The sequence below is a fragment of the Juglans microcarpa x Juglans regia genome, chromosome 4D (genome assembly GCF_004785595.1).
Source record: "Juglans microcarpa x Juglans regia isolate MS1-56 chromosome 4D, Jm3101_v1.0, whole genome shotgun sequence".
Classification (NCBI taxonomy): Eukaryota; Viridiplantae; Streptophyta; class Magnoliopsida; order Fagales; family Juglandaceae; genus Juglans; species Juglans microcarpa x Juglans regia.
Window position 1 is genome coordinate 14,702,728 of NC_054600.1, and position 14,638 is coordinate 14,717,365.

The window sequence follows — 14,638 nt, forward strand, 5'->3', positions numbered from 1 at the left end:
ACACAAGGAAAACTACAGGAAACACGGACGTCATGGTAGCAGACACTATCTGCTCCTCAGGCTTGTAGTATAAATAGCAGATCTCAGGTACGAAAACATCTATCTGATTCATAAACTCTCTTACTTATTTGTTATCCTCCAATAATATTTACTAACTTTAGCATCGAATGTTACTTGGCCCCGAGGCCGCCCTCTCAAAGCCGCAATCTTTTCTATTTTGTGCAGGGCCCGTTTCGAAAACTTGAGTTGTCGGAATTTGACCCAAAGGTGTGCGAAACACGACGTTAACGTTTATCATCGACTTAACTTACAATCTTGTTAACTCACATAATAAGCTATATCATGTAAACTTAACAATAATAATAATAATAAAGATTTAGAAGAACTAACTTAAATTGCAAAAATAAAGCTACGGACTCCCTTTCTTGCAATTATGTTGAGAAATTGTTGTTTGGGACTCCAAATGCTCGAGTTTATGTGTGAGAAAATGAGATAAAAATTGAAGATCCATGAGATAAGAGGGATTGGGCGTGTTGTGCTGATAAAATGAGAATGGCAAGAAAAAGCAAGTCAACCAAATCTCCTCATGCCACATGTCAAAAATCTAAGGGTTGTATGCTATTTTGTTTTTCTGCTCAAATCTAGACCATTTATATGGTCCATATAAGGTTGCAAGTACTACTGCCATGTGTACGAAATTTTATCATTTGAGTTCTTTCCCTTATAAATCGGTGTGAAGAATACTCATTACATCAGCAAAATTTAATGCATAAGATATTTAAATTTTAAAATTATTTTGTAAATCAAATATTGTTATGTCAACAATAAGGAGAACGTGCTTTAGGCACCGATTTATAAATAGAATTCTTCTTATTATTTTTATCTGTGAAGCAGAAATTTATAAATATAAAGGATACACAAAAGACAATGTTATATACACAATAAATAATATATAATTGTATGAAATATATGCAACTAAACTTAGGGAAAACCATAGTTTCCTTTTAAAATAGATATATATATATATATATATATATATATAATTTTTTTTTATATATAACGGAAGTTGGGCCATGGGTACTCGATCCCCGGACAACGCTAAATACCATTAGGCTGCAAATTAATGTTTTAATTTACAGTGAAAGCACGCAAGTTGTACACCTAAGAAGTGCATAATTTTCCTAGGTCGTGAACACAAAAAACAAACCAGCAAATCAAAGACAAAAGCCGATGAAAATGCTATATTGTAGTCAGCTACTAATGGAAGATACCGCTAGCAAACATAACCATAGAAGGTGGATACTGAATCTTGTATTAAACTATAATTATATTCTGCAATTAATAAAAAAAAAAAAAAACTCCCAAGCATACTTCCCCTAACATATACTTGGGGGAATATAAGAAACATGGAACACTATCTAGCTTAGTTTGATTTTAGCCTGTCAACCTCCGATCTTAGCAACCTTTCTGCGCTCAATTTGGGCTGTTAATGGGCATTGCATCTCGGTCCAACTTATTGGAACCATCGTTGCACCTACAGTGAAACATCAAAAGTTGGGGCATCATGCACAGATATTATAAAGCCAGTAAGCATACACAATCTAAAGCACATGCTAGCTGAAAATAAAAAAGAAAAAGAAAACATTGCAAACAGGTATGCAATAATCATATTGATGCCATGAATGTTTATACTTTCATCTTAAGAATCACACAATGAATGTTTATACTTTCATCTTAAGAATCACACAATACATAAAAACAAAATTGTTCAACCAGGCTTGGTTCTCTACTACATCCAAACAGAAGCAAGTTGGTCAGTAGCTAGGATTATCAAAGTTTAAATTCAATTACAATTGTAGCTATTTAAGCTGGAAAGAGAACGAAGTATTTTATACAAATCATTGATGTTGCTGACAGAAGCAAAAACTGATTAAGATTGCCATAAAGAGACTCGTTGAGGGAACAAAGGAACACTAGATGACTACTACGTATAAACAAAATCCATGTGAACTCAATCAGAAAAATATATGTCCAAAACATGTAAGTTTGAACAGACTCTCCCGAATACACTACATTTGCAAGAAAATGCATTAAAGTTGGGACAGGAGAGAAACAAAGAATATATAATTCAATTGGCCAGCCTAACAACAAATAGGTCTGAGATCTATTAATGACTTGAAGCAACGGTTTAATCATATACATTTGGTTGTATTCGGTCCACAACCCAGAACTATGTAAGGGTAGTAGAACTTACACTGTGTCATACTTAGGGGTGAGCACAGACTTAGTCGGAGTCAGATTCTCCTAAATCTGACTCCGACTTTATCAGAGTTCAAATTTGAATTATGACTCCGACTTGTCAGGAGGAAGTCAGAACAGAGTTGGATTTGGGCTTTCAGGTTAAGTCTTCTTTTTTTTTAGCTTCATATTTAGCCCATTTAAAAAAAAAAAATTTGTGGGCTTTCAAATATCAATTTTTTGAAAAATTTAAAAACTAAACTAAATCATTCACTGCTAATTTGCTTCAATACTAATATCTAACTTCTTTTTATACTAGACATATATTGTAGTGTCTAATTACATGTATTTTTAGTGTCAAATTACATGTTATTATACTATAGTATTACATGCTATTATATTATACTAGTGTCTAACTTATTTATAAATTATTTCTATAGTATTCTTATTTCTAATGTCTAATTACATGTTATTATACTTTAGTAAATTGGTATTATGTGTTATTAACTTATTATACTAGACTTATTAGTTATTTCTATACTAGTGTCTAATTTATTTCTATACAAGACTTGTACTATAGTGTTTAATTACATGTTATTATACTAATGTCTAACTTATTTCTAACTCAATTATATACTAGACTTTCTAGTGTCTAATTACATGTTACTATACTTTAGTAAATTAGTATTATGTATTATTAATTGATTATACTAGGCTTATTTAAATACTAGCGTCTAATTTATTTCTATACTTGATTATGTATGGTAGTAATACTATAATGTTTACATATACTAAACTATCATTAGTCTATTTGAATTCAACTTTATAAGTTCTAGTTATATAACTATATAATTATACAAGTAGATATGATAAATATATAAATAAATACATATTTTTATAACATATATACAATATCGGAGTTAGATTCAGAGTCAGAGTCGGAGTAGGAAGGCAAAGTCAGAGTCGGATCGGGTTGGAGTCGGTCCAGTGACACCTCCGACTCCAACTGAAAAAATAAAAAAGAAATCCGACTCCGACTCCATTTTGTCAGAGTCGGAGTGGAGCCGGAGCGGAGTCAGTTCAGAGTCGGATTTTCGGATTTTTGCTCAGCCCTAGTCATACTCATCATGCTCGCCATTGAAGAACATACACATTATCTACACTCTGTTCACACAGATAAAAAGGAAGCAGAAAAAGGAAAAGAAAAGAAAAAAAGTAACAAGTGATAGTAACACATTCGGCAAAGCATGAGCAAAGCTAATGGTGTATTAGATGCTATACTGCTATCCCAGTTTGGTCTCTGTCAATTTTCGCACACAATTCGTCCAATGCATGGCTATGGTGATGATTTCAAGACAGTGGGTAATATTGCAGGTAAAACAATAAATACAATGCAACCAATAGCTGCTGGTTGAAAAGGTCAACTAATATGCCCAGGGGAGTACCTAACTGAGTAAAGCTAATGTAGGAGCAAGGCTTCTATTACAGACCAGTGTTGGTGAGAAAGCATTAGGCACACTTAAGCGCATATGCTGTCTAGAGTCTAGGCGCAAAGCACACTTGATTGAAGTAGCGCACTTCTTTAAAGTTGATGAAAATTCGTATGATAAAAAGGGTTCAAAGAAGCAAGGTGGTAGTATGTTGAGCGTACTAAATCAATTTGTTGGATTGCAACATAAAAATCAAGTTCAACTAATTACAGAAGACTTTTCCAATTCTATCATGCTTTTTACTAAATATACACACTATGATACTAAATAGTCATAATAAATTAAAGTACATGGTTCAATAAAATACTAAAAGGCCATGACCAAAAGCTCAAGCGTTGTGGGTATTGACTTCTAACATAAGCAATCAAATATCACCATCTAGAAAACCAACTTGAGCTATTATATCAGGTTCAAAGCATTTTTTAGAAGATCTTTATTAATGAGCGCAATGGCATAAACCAAGTCCAAACCATATATTATTAATAGCAGTGTTCAAAGTATATACATCACATACGACAACATGTGGAGCCATGGTATGTAAACAATCTTTAATATCAACTAAATACTTGAGAATATTTGTTTGTATCATTTTCTGGATCTTGAACTGATATATATATATATATATATATTTAAGTTACAAAAGCACGCTTTTGTAAATGTGCTTCACTTTTGGTAAGAGAAGTGCTTCAGCCTTGGAACTAAGCGCTTGTGGAGCCATGGTATGTAAACAATCTTTAATATCAACCAAATACTTAAGAATATTTGTTTGTATCACTGTATCATTTTCCGGATCTTGAACTGATTTATATATAAATATATTAAGTTACAAAAGCACGTTTTTGTAAATGTGCTTCACTTTTGGTAAGAGAAGTGCTCAGCCTTGGAACTAAGCACTGTTACAAATTGATGACCAAATACAGTTGTTTTTTACGCCGATGGCCACCAATGCGCCATTTTTTCTAATTTTCAGTTGGCACCTTAAATTTATGTGCTAATTATTCCCTAGTTCCACAATTTCTAAGACCCAAGTCAGCAAATGCAAAGAGTTATATCAAAAGAATGCACATGGGAATGTAAACTTTAAAAAGAAACAAAGTGTGAAAGAGGCAAAGATTGTAATCCGGATATTATTTTCCGGGGCTTCGGCCATTATTTGTAATACGGATACTTTCCATGACCTGCTTGTATCTCTCACTAGTACCTAGATGTAATTAGGTTTCATGATCTGCTTGTATACTCCTGGGGTACTCTGTTTCTATTCTTATTTCAATAAAACTTACTTTTACCTATCAAAAAAAAACTTTAAAAAGAAACAAAGTGTGAAAGAGGCAAAGATTGCAAATGATAGAATAAGAGATGAAGAGTAATAGACAGAAAGCCAAATAAAAAATTTTAAAAAATAGAGTTAGGTGAACAGTAGACTCTAACATTCTCTCTATCTGTACCAGATAGAAATTGAAGTCCACCTGCAAGATGTGTTTTCAAAAATGGGCTCAATGGGTTTGCTGTATGCTAATTGGAGGTGAAACAATGTGAATTTAGATTTCTTAGAACAGCCATCCAAAGCTTTGAGTTCTCTTTCATTGTTTCACCTCCAAGCCAATTTCTTTCTTCTTACCCTATACAGCACACCTTGATTATGGCAAGGAGAAGTCAACTTTATTTTCTTTTTCACTTTGTTTTGCTTTTTATTTGAGAGACACGCATATTTCTGTAAGAACTTAGATTGGTTTGCAGTGTGTTAAAAGGGTTTCAACAACCTTAAATAGATGATTGGGGCCTGTGATCTTGAAGTACAAACAGACTTTTTACTTGCAGTAAATTGGTTTCATCAACTGCAGAAACCTCCTTGAAGCTATATAGTGCATGTTTGGGATTGCGGTGGGAAATATAGCTTATAGTTTTAGCACTTATAGCTTATAACTTAAGTAATAATTTCTACTATTAAAAAGTTATTTACTGTATGGTAAAATTTGTTTGAACAAATTAAAAAAGTGTCTTCTGATATAGAAATTGCAATTGTTTGAATTTTTAAAGATTATGACCATATCCTTGAAAGTTTGAAAGTCGTAATTATTTGAAAATTATGAGTATTTTCGTCCATTAACAATCTTTTTAAAATTCGAATTACATTCCACATTATCCAGAAAAGCACGTTTGAGGAAAAACATCAAAATTTTTCCTCAAACGTACTTTTTAACTTATTTGAGATTAAAAGTGTTTTAATATGTAACACCCAAACAACCTAATTTTTCCATTAAAGAGCTTCTAAGACTATTTAAGCACTTTTTAAGACTCCTACCGCAACCTCAAACAGGTCCATATATATTTGGGAGGATATCCTTATATTAGCAACCAATAGCTCACTGGGAGGCTAATGGAGTAGCTGATGGACTTGCAAACCTTGGTGCAGCTGGTCACAACTTATCTTTCTCCTCAACTTGTCATCTAACTCATAATCTGTATGGTATTTTGATAGTTGACAAAGCAGGTTTACCATATTTTAGATGGGGTTAATTTCCTATGTCATTCATCTATTAATACTTTAGCTATCTGATAGAATGAGGTTTTCAAGCCTTGTTTGGGATTTTTTGTAACCCCGGCCTTTTTTTGTAATATGGTATTCCTCTGCCATACGTGAGGGCATATCAATAAAATTGGAGTACTATCCTCTTCCTTAAAAAAAAAAAAAGGGCCTGTTCATCAAGTCTAATGGATAGAACATGACAAGGGGCTGACTACCATTGCATCACAAGACTGTCCGTCATACTCAAAGTTCCTTCCTCCTTTTTAGTAAATTTATAAACAAATCCAGTGGCTCTTGAGTGCATGACCTTGCCCTTCATCCCATTGTTAAGAACGGGTAATGTTCTAATGAGCGCAGGTAATATTATTTGGGCTAGATCTTATCGAGTTCAATTTATAAGAAAACTAATAGAAAACAAGAACAATATAATGCACTTGAATGTGAAAGGAGTGGCAAAACGTGCTATAATGGAAAAAGGTACATGAAAACTCTGATCAAAATATGGAACAGCATATAACTGTACCATGAAATTGAAAATTCTACTCGTTTATACAGCAAATAAAATCAAATCATTGTAAAATTCCAATAAATTCAAACAAGCAAAAATTCATAGTTGATTAAATTTTCATAAGAAAATATTAAAAAAAGCTTCTTACCTGCTGTACTCTCCGCAGACACAACACCCAATTCATTCTTTGCAGTAGATAGATAATAGGCCCGTGCATCTCCAAGGGATAGCTTATAAAAAAAAATCTTAAGGAGAGCTCCCATTTTCAAAATATCAATTTAAAAAGTCAATGGAAATTAAAAAATGATACGGATGCAGGACTAACAAAACAGACAAATTTCTAAGCTGCTACCAAGTACCAACTTCATTCAATTTGGCATTTAGAAACTACATTGATGGCTTAGAAGTGGTTTCCCCCAAACAATGAACTAATAAGAATCTATCCATCATTGCCTAGAAAGAAAAATGGATAAGACTCATTCAAGAAGGAAAATCTCTTAGAAATTTCAGTCTCAAATTCAAAAGATTTTGTTTTTTGTTTTTTCTTTTTTTATAAAAGCCATTGAATGAATGATTTACCCCCACCAAATCTCCATCCACACTCCCCTCTACCCCACCGAAAACAATGCATGTAAGGGTATTGGTGTTGTTTATTTTGTAAAATGCCCCAAATGAATATATTATTATTATTTTGTACAAGTACTCCAAATAAATATTATAAATTAGATAAAACATTGAAATCGCTCATAGCATCAGAGGCCAACCGAGCATTAAGGATACCACAATAGCTTTGACAATGTCACCAGGCCGAAAGGATAAGTGCATATCCACTTTGTCAATCTCAGTCGCTCTTACATCTTGTTGCCTGCAAAGATAAAGAATGAATGGGTGCAACAATAATCAAAGCTTGGTCTAAATATCCATTCCCATAGATCAATCAAAAGTTTGAATTGCAAAAGACCATACTTCAAGTACAACTTCCATATAGATTAGACTATAAAGTGAAGCACAATAATGTCAATGAAAATATTTGCTCTTGTATATGTCCTTAGTACTTGGGCTATGCCTATTCCTCGTCAATAAAAATTTTATTTACTGTTAAAAAAATATCATTGGAAATATCATCTAATATTTGCAACTAAAGCAAAACAATAAAAAACATAGTTAGAGAGGATGGAAAATGTAGTTGATCTTTTTTAAAGATATTTTCATCATTATCCAGTGTTTCGATGTCATACCTGGGCCTATAATGTCCCAAAATAAAGTATATTTTATATTTATTTTTGTCAATTATGCTTTTTTTATTGGCACCAGGTGTCCAAGAACAAAGTCCCTACTAATCCCAAGCATGCATAGGCCCTCGGCAAGGAGTTTCCCACAAATGCAACTTAGGTAATTCAAGGGAAAAGGTCCCTAGTCCGATGGCCTCCAAAAATTGTTTGCACCCAAGAGGATTCAAACCCTAAACGTGGAGGGAGCATACCACCAAGACCAAGACTCTTACCACTTGAGCCTTGTCAATCATGCTTAATTGTATTAGAGGCGCTGGTTTGTATTATTACAATTGCTGATTTGCTTTATTTATGGCCTTAATTAGCTATAGAAGGCAAGGTAAACAGAACTTGCTAAAATTGGATCCAATCTATACAATTACATAGCAAGAAAACTGCTTAAATGGGACTGCTATGCAAACTGCCGACTCCATGTAGATAGGAACCATTGACCTAGCTGTAATTAAGGTAAAAGAGGCTTCTAGAACCCAAAGAAAGTATACTGGGCCTCCAATTAACATAGGAAATCCCTAAACAGCCAAGAATATGCAGGCAATTAGGATGGCTATCAGCTAAGCTTAATTCCTTAAAACCCTCATTTTGTTGATGGAAAATCACTCTAAATATTCCCTAAGTCTGATGCCTTTGCTTCCATTTTACCCTAAAATTCTTATAAAAAAAAGTCGATGAGAATCATAGGAGACTAACCTCCAAGTCCTCTGACCCTTTTTGCAGCCACTCTCCTCCTATTTTCATCACCAATTCAAGGTAGCAGCCATGAAAATTATTCCCAGAATCTGCCACAGCCATAGGTAAGCAAGAACTTTCAAGTTTCAACACTCTTCTTCATAAAAAATTCAGAAAACAGCCACCAACTGCTCTTTTATGCAGCTGTCCAGATTAGTAGCTTCTCTCCCTGCTGACACTGCTTCGTGAGCAATTCAGACTATTCTACACTACAATGTTGAATGAATCATCCCTAATTTTTTTTTCTATTTATTTTTTATTTTTTATTTTTTTGCAGCAGTGAAGTCATTGCACTGACCTTGTGTTTTCCACCATTTTAACATCTTTTTTTATTATTATTATTGTTAAACAAAATTTTGTTGAAAATAAGAATAGGCAAGAGACCAAGTACACGGGACATATACAAGAGAATCACCTATGCATGATAATCTAGAGGCTTTGTTTAAGTGCAACCTATAATTTTAATTGAAGGCAAGTGTTAGTAGGTACCCTCTCTAGAATTTCTAAATATCCTGTCCATTATAGGTCTAAATTGTTTCATACTACAAAAGTACGGAACACTCCTTACCTACAGGAGCAGCCACCTTGTATGGTATGTTAGGATTCGAGTGTCCCTAGTTTATCAAGTAATGTCCATATCTTAGACAAGAACCTACTGATAAAAAATAAAAATTAAAAAAAAAAAAAAAAAAAAAAAAAAAAAAAATGGTTGTGCCTGTGGCCACAGAAAGGTAAGCAGGATCTTTTATTAGTAAACCTTACCCACGGGATGTAAGTGTGTGTTGGCCACTTAAGAGGTTAAAGAAAAAATGTTTGTGATACGTGTGAATATTATTTGAAAAAGAAACTCGCTTTAACCTATTTACTGTGTGATGGATCTATTTACTAAGTATTTGGTTCACTTTGCTTTTATATTTTAAATGTCATGGGTGAGGTTGAGGATGAGAATGCAAGCCAGAACTAGCAATGGAGACCATGTCCTAGTCAATAAGTGTCCATCACGTAGTTTAGACTTTTATTTATGTTGGAACAAAGTGGCATTGAGGATCTTTCCCAAAGATTCAGCTTATGTATTCTTCTAAGAGTATCAGTAAGTTTTAATAAAATTTTCAGTTTACTTCGAGGTATTTGTGGACCTCTTATAGCCTGGCTCAATGTAATGTTATGAAAGTGGGATTCCTGACCCTATGGGACGGGGTGCTACAATCAAGCTATAAGCTTCCATGCAAGTACACCTGATCATGAGAAATCAATAGCTTGCAAAAGTATGTGTGAACAAAATCATATAGATAAACACACTGTCCCTTAAAAGAAATAGATGTTACATAAAAATCATAACCAGATAACTGATGAGGTAGAATCAGAAGCGGAAAGAAGATAAACGGAACTTATGACTCTAACCCTTGACAATAATGGCAAAAATCCAATTCTGGCTTTATGTTACCAAATATTTAATAAGTATAAAATAGTTTCATAAGGTTATCAAAACTTTATTTTATTATATTCAAGATTATAACATAAAGTCTAAAGGGAGGGCATTGTGAAGACGGGAATCAAGGGGTTGGTGGTGGGTGTTCGGGTAGAGTTTTAGTTCTAAAGGAAACAAGGGGTTGGGATCAGGTCTGGTGTTTTCTGGGCTTTCTGGGTCATTAGGGGCTTTTTGGGTCATTTTGGGCAAGTTGTTTTCTTGTATACATTCAGTGTACTTCGTTTCTCCTTTTGATATATATAATATTTTTACTTATTAAAAAAAAGATTATAACATTAAGAAGTTGGGTAGGGTCAGCACCCCACTGTCACCCCACTGTAAAGGGCCGAGGCAGCCTTAACACTTCCCATCAAGATAGAAAGGTAGAAATTAACTAATTACAAAAAGCCAACAATAAAATTTTTAATACCATTCAGATCCACTCAGCAGATGCACAGAATTCTTAAGACCAGAGACGATATTATCATGATGCAAGTAACGCCAATAAGTTATAAAGTTTAGTGAACCAATAGCAATTGATTCTATGAAACCCAGTTTTTATTTTATATGTATAAACCCAGATGTTCAAGTAAGCCTATAGAATAAAAAGGCATGGAAGGAGCTAGCAATTTTTAAAAATTTACAAATTTAACTTTATTAAAGAAACAACAAGCCTAATATGTACTTAGATGAATCCTACCCTTCCCTCACTAAATAAATGTTTTACATATATAATTATGTTTAAAACATGATACACACCTAATTATGCCACTGAATTTTTCTCGAACAGACTTGGGACCAACACACATGATATCAGCTGAAGCCATCTTAGCCATCACTCTCGTAACCTATCATAATCAGGAAAACAATATGAGATTCACACACACGTACACGCACGCATGCCTGTGAACATAGTTCATAGAAACAAAGCAAGTCATTAATTATTAAACTTGATAGAAACAAGAAAGCACCTGACAAATAATGAAGCAGAGAGCTAGAAACATATAAGCATGTAGTCAAATTTGAAATACTTAAGGAAAGAGAAAAAAATGCTTTTCGAGTATAATGAATATGAACAAAGAGTGAAACTTTGTCTTTATCTCTTACTTGAAAACTTACCAACATGATTCATTCTCTGATTATAAGACAACCAGAAGCTATTTTTTTTTTTTTTTACAGGTAAACCCCTAGGGGCTGGCTCAAGCAGTAAGGGCATTGGTCTTGGAGGTATGCTCCCTTCAGGTCTAAGGTTTGAACTTTTGGGTGCAAACAATTTTTAGCGGCTATCAAACTGGGGGAATTTCCCCTTGAATTACTGAAGGTGCACTTGCGGGAAAGTCTTTGTCGAGGGCTTGTGCATCCCTGGTATAAGTCGAGACTTTATTCCAAGACGCACAGTGCCATTCAAAATAATAATTTATAGGTAATAATAGTCTTTATTAATAGGTAATAATAGTCTTTATTAACAAGTGTGAAAGGGGGGACAACCAGAAGATGAGTGGCATAACATATCCAGGGAGGCCCCAAATATGTCTATAAATAGATATGCATACAGATGTTATATTCTTGGAAGAACCTTTCAGCTCTTATACATATTATTAACATATGTGGATAATAATTGAAAATAATATATCCACACATAATATTTTCAATTATTGTATTTCTTATAACATAAGTTCTCAAAAAGGAAATGCTTCACCTTACGACACGCCTATTCTTGAGGACTTTTGGACTCAGCTTTCTCGTGAGTGGCAATAGATTTCTAACAATTTCTTTGCTCTTAAAATCCCTTAATTTCGATCAATTAGTCATTTAACAGTCTTTGATGGTTTCACTTCATAAACCATTAAGGATAAATATATCAACCAAATACTGGTATAATGATTGCCTTTCAGATACCAACATTAAAATGGGAAGGTCTACAAATAGGCCACTTACTCTGGCAATAACAATGGATCCCGGTTCTGGAATGGCACCATGGGCCTTGTGATCAGTTATTTCCACAGTGGGTCTCTGTAAATAATAAGGAACCAAGTCATCAACAGGAACCCAATAGAACAAGTGCGTATGAGATAAACTTCCACCGAGTTAAATTAGCAATTGAAGAGAAATATTAACTGTTTTCATAAATCCATGTGGGTTCTTTTTTCGCATGAATAATTTCTAAACTCTCTGATTAATTGTTAAGACCACATTATGCAAACTGAAAGTTTGCACCGGCATAGAGACTCAAGGGGGCCAGCCCTTAGAGCACTAGTATTGGTTTCTCTAATATGCATATGCAAAATCACATCTTTTGGAGATTAATTTTGCATGTCAAGAAAAACTCTCACATTGGATTATGCATCTTTGAGCCAAATAATAATAAAATATTATATATTTTTTTATTATTTATTTTTTTCCTAATTTTTTTTTTTATATTTTACAATTAGCACCACCACAAATTTTATCATTTAGCACCCACTAGAATTTTTTTTCCTAAAATTCTATCCGTTGGTGTGGAGAGAGAGAGAGAGAGAGAGAGAGAGAGAGAGAGAGAGAGAGAGGGGGAGGAGAGAGAAAAAGTAATAAAATAAGATTTGGAGAGTGAACAGTGCATTTTCAAATTTGTAGAAACATTGTTCATAGCTATGCAAAATTTCCAATGCAGCTTAATTTAAGGTCATATTATGCAAATATGTAGATGTATATGCAGATGCATAATACAATGCTAGTGGTCTTATCAGTTGGTATATGCTTCCATTCAGATTGTCACTTATTTAAAAACTTGAATCCTAGCTATACAATATATAGTCTTTATTACACAAATCGATCATTTAAAGAAAAATGAATGAGCAAAGAAGGTGGTACTTGTCACTAGTTACTAACACGGGGCCACTATTACAGATACGTTAGAATCTAAAAAGGTATGTTAGTTCAGTAATTAAATGATAATAATAATTAATGAGTAATGCTACATGCAATCATGGAGTGCGCAAGCGCCGTGCAGTCACTTTGAAAATAGTAAAGTCTACTATTAAAAAATTAATTTCTTTTCATGTAGGTCCCGTATTTATTCACTTTTTTCAAAGTGATTGCTCACGACTGCAACTATTATTTCTCATAATTAAATCCTACAATTGTCTTATGGGTACCACGACCGGCAAGACAACACATAAACCGGACAGAAAAAAAGGGGGGGGGGGGGGGGGGGGGGGGGGGGGGGGGGGGGGGGGGGGGGGGGGAGGAAAAGCTTTGTTTCGAATAACTGATTATGTTTCTCTGGCAAATGAAACACTTAACTCAGTCCACTCCAAAGCATTCCCTAGGCTTTTGTTTTACAAATCATAAATTTCAATTACAATACAACTTTTGAATATGATAATTTACCTATTATTTATTATTTTCATGTATACAGAGTCTTAAAAGTCAAACTTGTGCATCAATTCAGAAATTCAATCCCAAATCCGCGTATCTCCAAAATGTCCAACCAGTCGCTCAGCTGATACAAATAATGAATACAAATTCTATGCCTGGTCGATTATTGAAAAATAGCAATATCATATATGTTTTCCAACATTTCCAAAGATAATTCACGACTCTAACCAGATTTTCCCACTGGTCGCCAACTTTTTTTTAGCGTGACAACAAAAACAGTACAAGTATAGAAATTTGTTGATGCAAGAGAAAAAGTACCTGGTCGGGGGAGTCGGGGGAAGGGGATAAGGCGCGGCGGAAGCCGGTGAGTGAAGCGTAGACCAAGTTGTTGTGGGGCGCCAAGTAGGCACCTCTCCCTGCTCTTACATCGGATGCCTTCCCCAGCACTTCCCCAGGCGTCACCACCTCTCGCTCTCCCTCTTCTTTCATTCTCTCTCTCTCTCTCTCTCTCTCTCTAAACAGGTTACGGCAGAAGCAGCAGCAGAGAGATCATTACTAACTAGACTTCTCTGTTCTAGATGAAATGGAGAAAAGAGCAGTTATAGCGGCGGGGAACCGGACACTATGTCCTCTGGACCTCTTGTTTGAAGAAACCCGGAACAATAAAAAAAATAGATATTGAGAGTTTTCGTTTTAGGGTTCGATTAAACAGTATTGTGCAACTTTCACCGTTTGTATCCAAAAAAAAAAAAAAAAACTACCTATTTTCAGTGCACACTTGAATATTAAAATTTTCTATATTTTCCTTTTCTTAGATTTTCTCTCTCCTTCTTCTTTATTATTTTAGTTTGAAGAATTATATATTCAAATATTTATTATTTAACAATACTATTTTAATGGGTACATATTTTTCCCCAACAGTCATATTTTTCAAAGTATACACATAGAATAATTATATTTACAATCGTAAAATGTCACACGTATATGACTGTGACAATAAGGACCAAATTCCTAGTGGGCTTAGATTGGATG

At 34.1% G+C, this 14,638-nt stretch overlaps 1 protein-coding gene across 2 annotated transcripts; it reads right to left on the bottom strand.

Annotated features, from left to right (window-relative positions):
- Window positions 1-1,291: 1,291 nt before the first annotated feature.
- Window positions 1,292-14,264, bottom strand: LOC121261358 (exosome complex component CSL4). 2 transcript variants are annotated; one of them, XM_041163690.1, is made up of 6 exons: window positions 13,925-14,264; window positions 12,188-12,262; window positions 11,009-11,097; window positions 7,528-7,628; window positions 6,912-6,993; window positions 1,292-1,534 (listed from the first exon to the last, which is right to left on the bottom strand). In XM_041163690.1, the coding sequence occupies exons 1-5, from the start codon at window positions 14,093-14,095 to the stop codon at window positions 6,944-6,946; spliced, it is 486 nt and encodes a 161-aa protein (XP_041019624.1). In that variant the 5' UTR covers window positions 14,096-14,264; the 3' UTR covers window positions 1,292-1,534; window positions 6,912-6,943. The 2 variants fall into 2 exon arrangements, with proteins under 2 accessions (XP_041019624.1, XP_041019623.1); XM_041163689.1 differs by having other exon boundaries at window positions 7,544-7,628; window positions 13,925-14,261.
- Between the last annotated feature and the right edge of the window lie 374 nt (window positions 14,265-14,638).

Coding starts and splice junctions, on each gene's coding strand:
- LOC121261358 (XM_041163689.1), bottom strand. CDS start 14,095: ATGAAAGAAGAGGGAGAGCGAGAGGTGGTGACGCCTGGGGAAGTGCTG. Junction 12,263..13,924: donor CCCCCGACTCCCCCGACCAG/GTACTTTTTCTC, acceptor TATTATTTACAG/AGACCCACTGTGGAAATAAC. Junction 11,098..12,187: donor GATCCATTGTTATTGCCAGA/GTAAGTGGCCTA, acceptor TGATTATGATAG/GTTACGAGAGTGATGGCTAA.